The sequence below is a fragment of the Squalius cephalus genome (genome assembly GCF_949319135.1).
Source record: "Squalius cephalus genome assembly, chromosome: 11".
NCBI classification, from domain to species: domain Eukaryota; kingdom Metazoa; phylum Chordata; class Actinopteri; order Cypriniformes; family Leuciscidae; genus Squalius; species Squalius cephalus.
Window position 1 is genome coordinate 3,949,609 of NC_137132.1, and position 12,500 is coordinate 3,962,108.

The 12,500-nt window shown below is 37.0% G+C and overlaps 1 protein-coding gene across 2 annotated transcripts in view; it reads right to left on the reverse strand.

Moving 5' to 3' along the window:
* The window catches only part of pdgfd (platelet derived growth factor d), a 36,713-nt gene that overhangs the window by 10,001 nt on the left and 14,212 nt on the right, over positions 1-12,500 (reverse strand). For both annotated transcript variants that reach the window (XM_079886622.1, XM_079886621.1), the window contains exons 3-4: positions 10,416-10,593; positions 1,878-1,931 (exon numbers count right to left, since the gene is read on the reverse strand). In XM_079886622.1, coding sequence (XP_079742748.1) covers positions 1,878-1,931; positions 10,416-10,593 — 232 coding nt within the window. The remainder of the gene's footprint in view (positions 1-1,877; positions 1,932-10,415; positions 10,594-12,500) is intronic.

Genomic DNA, 12,500 nt, shown 5'->3' on the forward strand with positions numbered 1-12,500 from the left:
TTCCATTTTTTGAATAACAGAAGTGCAAAAGCACTGTGTGTGTGTGTGTGTGTGTGTGTGTGTGTGTGTGTGTGTGTAAACATGATGGTTATTGTAGTTCTAGACTAAATGTGAGCATGCATTTACTCCTCTCACTTGCACAAAAAAAGATTCAATATTCCTCAAAATGAATAAAATCAGTGAAATGCAGAATCAGAATACTATGCAAACCTCCAATAACTAAATATGTTAAATAAAACATACATTTTTATGCATTTAATCTCAGTTTATTGACCAATGTACTTGCTCCTGACCTTCAATGATTCAGTTGATTTGTTTTGTTTTTATCGGTAAAGTAAATGATAAACTTTTTTCTCCTGCATCATATTCTTCCGTTATCCAGAATTATAGCAGAATCCGCATTTCCTTCAGCCTGAGGCTTATTATTTCACTTTTGGTGTGAAAGGGTCTTTACATTTGGCCACAAATAGAACTTTTTTGTTATAAAAAAAAAAAAAAAAAAAGCCTAGCCCAGGTGAAAAAAAATAAAATAACGCAAAAGTAACGTAACGCATTACTTTTCAAAAAAAAAGTTACTAAGTACATGGTTCCCACACCTTGGTTAACTTCAAATTCAAGGACCTTTCAAGGACTTTCTGGTCCAATATCCTCAAATTCAAGGACTTAAAGCTACACTGTGTAATATTTTAAGTAGATTTTTAACAAAAAACACTGTTCTTTCAAAATTATACATTCTCATTAATGTGTAATCACTTCAACCAACTAATTAAGTATTCTCGTAAGCGTATAATCTGCAATTTAGAATAGATACGAGCGAGTCGCTCGAATGACGGCAGCCATGTTGCGCCTCCATCTTGAAAATACATTAGCCAAAGAGGGACACACCTGGAAATTCAAGCTTCGCCTTTCATGTTTTGTTGGCACCGTGACGAATGCGAGGGGGAGATTACTCGCGACTGCCGGCAGATTTGAAATAATACGGCCACCATAGGAGTTAAAACGCCCTCGGAATGGGAGGGGCTAGAAAGTAATATTCAGTTGGTAATCATATACACTTTCACCGCTAGGTGGGAGAAAATCCTACACAGTGTAGCTTTAATGTGGGGACACATTTCAAGTGAGAGCAAGGGTACATTATGTTAGCTCGTAAGATACATTGTTACAGTTTTCATGTGTTAAACGCAACTATGCAAAAAAGCTTCTTTCGGTACATCCTACACTGTATTCTAAAATGATCTGACATTAACTGCATGGATTTCATTGAAAAGAGCTTAGGCTCATGTAACCAGAAGTTTTAGGATATATGAATATGCTTTTAAGTTTTTCTTGCCTCATGTGTTTACATTACCTTAGCATAATCTTCTTTGGTGAGTCAAATATCCTGAAACTTGGATTTTCCAGGCATCGCGTTTCAGCGGTTTCAGACTATTTTTGCAATGTTTCCCGGTGTGCCTGTGAAACGTTGAGGTACCATCGTAGTAGTTTTGTGCGTGCGTGAACGTCATGGCAACGTACAACACAAAGTACCTCACGCGGGAAACACTAATAATTATAAATGCGCGTAACTAACGTAAATCAAGCAAGCTAGTATGCATAGGCCACGAAGTCTTGGCGAAATTACACATTAGCGGACCGGAGGGAATCATGTGGAATTTGTTCCAGAAAACTTCTGGAACAAAATAAATTCAAGCACTTTCCAGCAACTTTCCAGGGCCTTGATTTTTTTTTTTTTAAGATTCACAAACTTTCAAGGATTTCAAGGACCCGTGGGAACCCTGTAAGTAACGCAATTAGTTACTTTTTAAGGGAGTAACGTAATATTGTAATGCATTACTTTTCAAAGTAACTTTCCCTCAACACTGGTTGGTAATACTTACTGATGTCACTGTAACGGCTTCCCAGTTGGTCATAGATGCGAGAGGTGAGCTGTCCTGAAAAACAGATTTCAAACTTTAGTTTCATTCCTTTTTCACAGAAACGTTAGTATTCATTGAGCATCAGTGCCGGAGGAACTCTGGGAAAGTCATTATCTGCTCTGATAAATCCTGTGTTGAAACACTCCTGACATTCAGCAGCACAAACACAATCACACTCAGCAAACGCTCGGATTGCACCCATCACTCATGATGTCATCGTGAGGGGGCGGAGCTACGGACATCACAGCGCTGGCATTTAAAACCAGCGGTAAACGTCAGCGCTAAAGGTGAACGTTATACAACACGAATTAACAAGAACATCAATCCAAGTCCACAGTTACACACTGATAATGAAGAGAGAGAGAGAGAGGGAGAGAGATGGACAGAACTAACCTTAAACTTCGTCAGGTGGACGAGGGAAGTTTATTTGGACAGACCCTCGAGCAAGTCTACTCAGATCCATAGACCACAATGCACCATGATTGTGATATCACAGCAGATCGCACTAGTACTGGCTGCAGATAAAGTCCTAATTGTTGGTGATTTTAATATCCATGTAGATAACGAAAAAGATGCATTGGGTTTGGCATTTAAAGACATTGTAAACTCTATTGGAGTTAGACAACACGTGTCAGGACCTACTCATCGTCGTAATCATACTCTAGATCTAATATTATCACATGGAATAGATGTTGATGCCGCTGAAATTCTGCAGCAGAGCGATGACATCTCAGATCATTATCTAGTCTCGTGTAAATTACATTTAGCCAAGGCTGCAAAGCCAACTCCGTGTTTTAAATATGTTAGACCTATCACTTCTGCCACTAAAGATTGCTTTATTAATAATCTTCCTGATCAGTTTCATCATTTTAGCATCCCGAATAGCTTAGAAAAACTTGATATTGCAACAGAAACTTTTAACTCTCTCTTTTCCAGCACTTTAGACACAGTTGCTCCTTTGCGCTTAAAGAAGATTAAAGAAAATAGTCCAACGACGTGGTACAACGAGCACACTCGGGCCCTTAAGAGAGCAGCCAGAAAAATGGAACGCAACTGGAAGAAAACAAAACTAGAGGTATTTCGCATTTCATGGAAAGAGAGCTCGATTGCATACAGAGAGGCTTTAAAAGCTACTAGATCTGCTTATTTTTCAAACCTATTAGAAGAAAATAAACATAATCCTAGGTATTTATTTGAAACAGTGGCTAAACTAACGAAAAAGAAAGCTTCAAACACAGAAGTTTCCAAGCAGCACAGCAGTAATGACTTTATGAACTTCTTAACTTATAAGATTGCTAATATCAGGGAGAAAATTATAACTATGCAACCGTCTACTACAGTATCGCATCAGGCAGTGCATTGTAGTCTCCCGGAGGAAAAATTTGATTCATTCGTTGCAATAGAAGAGGAAGAATTTACTAAACTCATTAAATCATCAACATGTATGTTAGACCCTATACCGACTAAGCTACTGAAAGAGATGCTTCCAGAGGTCATAGATCCTCTTCTTACTATCATTAATTCGTCTTTGTCTCTAGGATACGTACCAAAAAACTTTAAGCTGGCTATGATTAAACCGCTTGTTAAAAAAAAACGCAACTTGATTCTACAGAATTAGTCAATTACAGGTCGATCTCGAATCTGCCTTTTCTGTCAAAGATACTAGAAAAGGTGGTATCCTTACAACTATGTTCCTTTCTTAAAATAAATGATATCTGTGAGGATTTTCAGTCCGGATTTAGACCGTACCATAGTACCGAGACGGCTCTCGTTAGAGTCACAAATGATTTGCTCTTATTATCCGATCGTGGTTGTATCTCTCTATTAGTGTTACTCGATCTTAGTGCTGCATTTGACACCATTGACCACAACATTCTTTTAAATAGACTAGAAAACTATGTTGGCATTAGTGGAATTGCACTAGCATGGTCTAAATCATACTTATCTGACCGTTATCAATTTGTAGCAGTAAATGAAGAGATGTCTTACCGATCACAAGTTCAGTATGGCGTACCACAAGGCTCAGTACTAGGACCGTTGTTGAGTAATTGCATTTAATTCTGTTAATTTACATTTACTCACCCTCATGTCGTTTCAAACCTGTATGACTTACTTTCTTTGGCAGAACATAAAAGAATAAAATACTTTTTTTTTAAGAATATTGGTAACCAAACTCAATAAATAAAATGAAATAAAAACTAAGCAAATTAAGCAATTTGCGAAAAGTATTAAAATTAAAATAAATGTGCAAAAGTATAATAATCTTGAACTGAAGACTGGCTACTTTAAAACTATATTTTTCCCTATTTACTTTAACCATTACTTTAAAACCTCCATTATGCTATGAACACACACACACTTACTTAGCTATCTAAATGCAGACTCTCCGTAGATATGGTTTTTATACTGTACAAACTGTATATTCTGTCTCCTTACACTAACCCGACCCTTTAACCTACCCAACACACACACACACACACACACACACACACACACACACACACACACACACACTTCTCTGCGCTGCCAATCTTGTTACATAAATCTGCTCCTGTGGCAATGCAAACAATAGAAGGAGGTCAGAGGTCGTGGGCGGTCTGTTATGATGATGTTTCCCATCAGAGACGCACGCACGTCTGTACGGGCCTCTGATGTCTCTCTCTCACACACACACACACACACACACACACACACACACACACACACACGCAGCGAGACCTTCTGCTCGTGTTCAGCAGAGATGTCCGGAGCAGAGCGGGAATGTGTTAACGTCAGGAATACCGCAGATTCAGGGAATTACACATGACGGATCCGGGTCGAACACACTGAAGCTGAAGAGCAGCAGCTGCAGGGTTCAGCGAGGGTCACACACACTTTCTTCACGTCTACCTGCTCTGATTGTGGAAGATTTATGTTTTTCTGAAGGAAAAAATTGTTTTCATAATCTTTCATCAAAATATATTAACTTGCTCCACCTCTGAAATGACTTCCACTGACAACCATGACCATGTGGGAGGAGAAAAATAACATTATTATTGCAAACCATGCATGCAAAGATAAGAAAGTTATTTTGATTATTACCATTTTTAGTGTATTTTTAATCAAATAAAATGCAGCCTTGACGAGCAGAAGAAACTTTCTTTCAAAAATAAATAAATAATAATAATAATAATAATAATAATAATAATAATAATAATTATTATTATTATTATTATTATTATTATTATTATTATTATTATTATTATTATATATATTTTTTTATTTTTTTATTTTTTTTAACTGTAGTTTAAATTCTCATGTGCTGGGCAATGATTAATCACGATTAATCGCATTCAAAATAAAAGTTTGTGTTTACATAATATATGTGTGTGTTCTGTGTATAATTATTTTATATATATATATATATATATATATATATATATATATATATATATATATATATATATATATATATATATATATATATATATATATATATATATATATAAATGCACACATATGCATGTATATATTTAAGGAATATTTGCATGTATATATATATATAAATAAATAACAATTTTCTCTTAAATATATACATGCATGTGCACTAATTCTAACATGAATAATGTGACCTTTTATGGCAATAAATTTATTTACATGCACTTGATAATCACACATGTAATATCCCCACAACTACATTCATAAAAAAACTATCAAATTTCAATATTAAAGCAACACTATTTCCCGCTGCATAGAATTATTATATAGAATTATGTCAATGCATTTTTCATTATTTCATTAAAGCTAAATATTTAACTTTAGGTTGGATTTTTAAAAGTTAAATATCACTTTTATACAGGAAAATGAAATCTGTGAAGTAGTTTAGGTTAGGGAATTATTTAATGGCTTTTCTCTAAATAACAAGGATAATGAATTCATTTCATGGCTGAAATGTTCTGTAATTCAGGTCAACATGCCTTCAATAGAACAGAAATAAACAAATATAAAAACTAAAAACCCCTCGTGCATCGTTGGTTTACGACAAAGAACATCAGAGACGTGCATCCTAACAACATTCAAGGAAAGCTCTCTAATTACAATTAAAGATTGAACACACACACACACACACGTTTACTTAGCTATCTAAATGCGGACTCTCCATAGATGTAATGGTTTTTATACTGTGTCCTACCGCTAAACCTACCCAACACACACACACACACACGCACACATACTACTAACCCTAAACCTACCCAACACACACACACACGCACACACACTACTAACCCTAAACCTACCCAACACACACACACACACACACACACACACACACACACACACACACACACAATAACCCTAAACCTACCCAACACACACACACACACACACACACACGCACCCTAAATCTACCCATCACACACACACACACACACACTTCCCTTGTGTATCATTGGTTTGCGACAAAGAACATCATCCTAACAACATTCAAGGAAAGCCCTCTAATTACAATTAAAGATTGAACACACACACACACACACACACACACACACACACACACACAGACACACACGTTTACTTAGCTATCTAAATGCGGACTCTCCTTAGATGTAATGGTTTTTATACTGTCTCCTTACACTAACCCGACCCATAAACCTACCCAACACACACACACACGCGCACGCACGCACACTAACCTTAAACCTACCCATCACACACACACACACACACTTCCCTCGTGCATCGTTGATTTACAACAAAGAACATCATCCTAACAACATTAAAGGAAAGCCCTCTAATTACAATTAAAGATCGTGAACAAAAAGGCACAATTATGCTTTACAAACACCCCAGAAGAAACAGCGGTGTGTTTTACGAGCTCATCAAACGGCGCTTTGAGGAAGAAGCACATCATCTTCCCCGCAGAAACACTCTCCACATCTGTGTGTGTCGTTAACCGTAACGAAGGCCCTTAACGAGCGAGCTTTAACGAAGAGTTTTAACACGAGCGATGACAAAACACGCTGTTCGCTGTCACTTCTCGTTATGGACCTTCTCCGTGTGTGTGTGTGTGTGTGTGTGTGTGTGTGTGTGTGTGTGTGTGTGTGTGTGTGTCTGTGATAAAGACACAGAACTAAACTCTCAGATCTCTCTCTCAGTAAAACACGTTCACACCGAACGCTCAGTCTCTCACTTTCTCAAACTGCTTTCTCACACCTTCATCTCTCTCTGTTTATTCCGTCTCTCTCTTATTCTGCCTCAGGCAGAGAGATGTCTTAATTAAGCCACGTTTTTAAAGTTCATCTGAGGGAAAAGAGCATTTCAGGAGAGAAGAGACGTCAAGGCAAACGTCTGCCGTTACTTTAAAGTCGCCCTGTGGTGAAAAATCCAGTTTTTAATGTTGTTTATATGTCTATGTGGTGTTTTTAATATGCTTTAAGACAAACCATGTGTAAATTCATAAGTCGACAGCATTGCTGAGTATTTCCTCCTTAAAACTGCAGTGAACCAAAGACAGTCTCAAACACACGCTTTGAAATCGCTGGTGTTTCTGACGTCACAAACTACCTTGTAACCAATCAGATCAACGTGTGATCGTCAACCACTGGATCTCTGAGCTGAGGGAGTGAGTGGAGGCGGGGCTCATTTGTATATTCATAGAACCGCGCATACTAAATATAGTTACATTCAAGCTATTTTAAGGCATGAAGACATTTCTTTCAAGGAAAAAACTTTTAAATATGTTATTTCAGTGATCAAAGATGAGTTTTAAGGGATCAAATTATTGACTACAGGGGGACTTTAAGTGATCAGACAGGAAGAAACAAAGATTATTAGAGCGAGTTTTACACGAAAATCCTATTTCAGGTTCTCCACTTAAAAATTTCATGTTCAATTCAAATGTAAAATTGTTCCTTCACCAATTTTTTTTTTTTTTTTTTTTTTTTAATACAATTATTATTACATTCTAAAATGACTGTTTCTATGTGAATATATAGTAAAGTGTAATTTATTCCTGTGAATTTTCAGCATCATTACTCCAGTCTTCAGTGTCACATGATCCTTCAGAAATCACTCTAATATGATGATTTGATGCTCAAGAAACATTTATGATTATTATCAGTGTTGAAAACAGTTCATATTTCTGTGGAAACCGTGATAAATTGTATTTTTCAGGATTCTTTGATGAATACAAAGTTCTAAAGAACAGCATTTATTTGCAATAGGCTCTTTTGTAACAATTATAAATTGTCCATTAATCTTGTTTATGTCCAGTGCGGGTGTCTGTTTTAATTCTGTTTCTCAGCATGAGCTCAAATGGAAACAATTTGGCAGATTTCTAAACATATTGCATATTTATGCTAACAGCTAGCACCACATTATTGTCGATTTGGCCTGTGTGGAGGAAAAGCCACGAGGCAGTCGTAAAGCAGAATGGCGTCAGTCCCAGTGAATACTGTAAAATATTTCTCTGTCCATCTGCTGTCGTTCCTCCATCCACTAGCATCCGCTTCACAGACTATAATAAATACATCTGAGGATATCAAACAGAGACTTCTAGCTCTACACCAACTACTAACTTTAATTTACACGACCCCATTAGATCCACTAGGTTTTTAAGTTTTTAAATTGTTGTGTGTAATATTTTGGTCACACTTTTATTTTACAGTGTGTCCTTGTTACATACTGTATGTTACATGTACTTACTACACTCACCTAAAGGATTATGAGGAACACCATACTAATACTGTGTTTGACCCCCTTTCGTCTTCAGAACTGCCTTAATTATACGTGGCATTGATTCAACAAGGTGCTGAAAGCATTCTTTAGAAATGTTGGCCCATATTGATAGGATAGCATCTTGCAGTTGATGGAGATTTGTGGGATGCACATCCAGGGCACGAAGCTCCCGTTCCACCACATCCCAAAGATGCTGTATTGGGTTGAGATCTGGTGACTGTGGGGGCCATTTTAGTACAGTGAACTCATTGTCATGTTCAAGAAACCAATTTGAAATGATTCGAGCTTTGTGACATGGTGCATTATCCTGCTGGAAGTAGCCATCAGAGGATGGGTACATGGTGGTCATAAAGGGATGGACATGGTCAGAAACAATGCTCAGGTAGGCCGTGGCATTTAAACGATGCCCAATTGGCACTAAGGGGCCTAAAGTGTGCCAAGAAAACATCCCCCACACCATTACACCACCACCACCAGCCTGCACAGTGGTAACAAGGCATGATGGATCCATGTTCTCATTCTGTTTACGCCAAATTCTGACTCTACCATCTGAATGTCTCAACAGAAATCGAGACTCATCAGACCAGGCAACATTTTTCCAGTCTTCAACTGTCCAATTTTGGTGAGCTTGTGCAAATTGTAGCCTCTTTTTCCTATTTGTAGTGGAGATGAGTGGTACCCGGTGGGGTCTTCTGCTGTTGTAGCCCATCCGCCTCAAGGTTGTGCGTGTTGTGGCTTCACAAATGCTTTGCTGCATACCTCGGTTGTAACGAGTGGTTATTTCAGTCAAAGTTGCTCTTCTATCAGCTTGAATCAGTCGGCCCATTCTCCTCTGACCTCTAGCATCAACAAGGCATTTTCGCCCACAGGACTGCCGCATACTGGATGTTTTTCCCTTTTCACACCATTCTTTGTAAACCCTAGAAATGGTTGTGCGTGAAAATCCCAGTAACTGAGCAGATTGTGAAATACTCAGACCGGCCCGTCTGGCACCAACAACCATGCCACGCTCAAAATTGCTTAAATCACCTTTCTTTCCCATTCTGACATTCAGTTTGGAGTTCAGGAGATTGTCTTGACCAGGACCACACCCCTAAATGCATTGAAGCAACTGCCATGTGATTGGTTGATTAGATAATTGCATTAATGAGAAATTGAACAGGTGTTCCTAATAATCCTTTAGGTGAGTGTATATGCATAATTTACTGTTATTACTAATTACATGCAACTAAACCCTAATCCTACCCTAACTGTATACATGCTGTTAATTAATATTACTTAGAACTTAAAATGTCATATCCATACACTACTATTCAAAAGATCATTTAATGTTTTTTTTTAAAATAAGACTGCATTTATTTGATTATAATTAAACATTGTGAAATATTATTACATTCTATAATAGCCGTTTTATATATGAATATATGTTCATTTCCAGCATCATTACTCCATTACAATATGATGATTTGATGATCAAGAAACATTTATGATTATTATCAGTGTTGAAAACAGATCATATTTCTGTGGAAACCGTGATACATTTTATTTTTCAGGATTCTTTGATGAATAGAAAGTTCTAAAAAAACAGCATTTATTTGAAATACAATCTTTTGTAACATTATAAATGTCACTTTTGATCAATTTAATGCATTCTTGCTGATTAAAAGTATTAATTTCTTTGATAAAAAAAATCTTTTGAACAGTAGTGCATGTAATTCCTCATGACTTTTCATATCACCATGTGATAAAACAAAAAAATCTCATGATTTAAGTCCCACTCACCAACAGCGAGTAGCAGATTTTGAATCCTGGTCTCGCTACGAAGTAATCGTCTGATTTGAAGGTGATTTTGATTAGGTTTGTTTTGGATGTGATCCGGGATGGAAATCTTTGACCGCACCAGCGGCCCCAGATGATGGTGCTGGTTTCGGAAATATCCTCCACTTCCACATAATCATACCTGAAAACACACACACACACACACACACCTGTCAGTGCATCACACGCACAGGTAAAGGATTTGCATATGTTTGAACGGGTCTGAAGTTGGTTTCCAGCCCCACTGCTGTTAACGTGCTTTGTCAGATATTACTTTTCATGTAGTGTGTAATATAGCTGAGGACTAAAAGAGTTTACGCTGTTTTCTGCGCTGGTAAATGATACGGTGTCATGTGATACGGTAAAACCGTCATCATCGTTACTGTTCGCATCACTGTGTATCAAGTGCTGAGGAAGATCCAGAGCTGAAATTCAGACATAGTTATGGGCGTTTCATTTCTGACACTCGCTGTAAGTGGTCAGGCAATCAGTACAGACTGGGATATCCGACCAATCAGAGCAGAGCTGCTCTCGGAGGGGCGGGGTTTAGACAGACTGAATCTTTAAACGAAGCGTTTCAGACACTGAGAGAAAAGAGCTGAAGCTGAAATGGATATTATGAGAAAATGAAAGTGTTTTTGACCTTGGATGCATGTACAACTATTGTTGGAGAGTCCAAAACAACATTAGGAACCTTTAAAAATATCATAATAAGGACTTCTTTAAAAATTATTTGAAATTATATTCCTCAAAATGCATGTGAAGACAATTGGATGTTTCTATGGTTTTTTTTAGGGAAGTGTTATTTTTAGTTTTATTTATATACCATATTGTAGTATTTTTTAATGTTTTGAATTAGCTTTTATTTATTTTTTTTCATTTTAATTTTTAGTATTTTTGTTATGTGCTTTTGTCTTTTGTATAATTTTTTTTTAAATAGTTCTGTTTAGCTTTTTTTTTTTTTTTTAGTTTTAGTCATTTTAGTACTTCAACTTAAATGTAAACTAAGGTTACATTAAAAAATAAATTCTAATTAAAGATTTTCATCTAATATTCATATTTTATTTTAGCTTTATTTCAATTAAGGACAATGACAATGCAGACATTTATATACACGTAATACATTAAGATTCTTTTCTTATTTTTCTCCTCTTTGACTTCTTGTCTCTTTCTCATCCTCTAAATTCACCTCGTCTCTCATCTCAGATTTTTTTTCCTGCTTTATTTTTAGTCCTGACGTCTCGAGGGTCTTTGTAAAATATCGGATTCGCAGTAAAACCCTCTAACCTCAAGGACAAACTCGTAACCCGAGACTACACTCCACACACATGATGGTCAGATACTCGCTCTGATTGGCTTTCTGCTCATTAAATATTCATATCATGTTTCAACTCTTCAGGTCATTATTTCTAGTTCAGAAATGCAGAATCAAAACCACAGGATTCGGAGAACTAAACCTGTTATGTCACAACACGAGTTAACCGCGTAGGATATTAAGCTCCTGGATTACAGATCCTACGAATTAATCAGATTTTAGAGCTAGAGCTTTCAATTTAAATGCTTGTTAAACTGTTAAATATAGACCAACCTAAATGGTAGAAGTAACACTTTCTGAACACTCCTTTAAAACTCTTTAAATCGATCCAATTAATTATTCATGAACTCATCAGTCCGAAGCTCCGCCCTCACCTGCAGACTCCATTCTCCGCCTTCACATAAAACTCTTAGATCTAATTAATTATTCATGATCTCATCAGACCAAAGCTCCGCCCTCACCTGCAGACTCCATTCTCAGCTTCCACTTAAAACTCTTAGATCTAATTAATTATTAATGAGCTCATCAGTCCGAAGCTCCGCCCTCACCTGCAGACTCCATTCTCTGACTCCACCTAAAACTCTTAGATCTAATTATTAATGAGCTCATCAGTCCGAAGCTCCGCCCTCACCTGCAGACTCCATTCTCCGCCCTCACTTAAAACTTTTAGATCTAATTATTAATGAGCTCATCAGTCCGAAGCTCCACCAGCAGACTCCATTCTGCGACTCAAC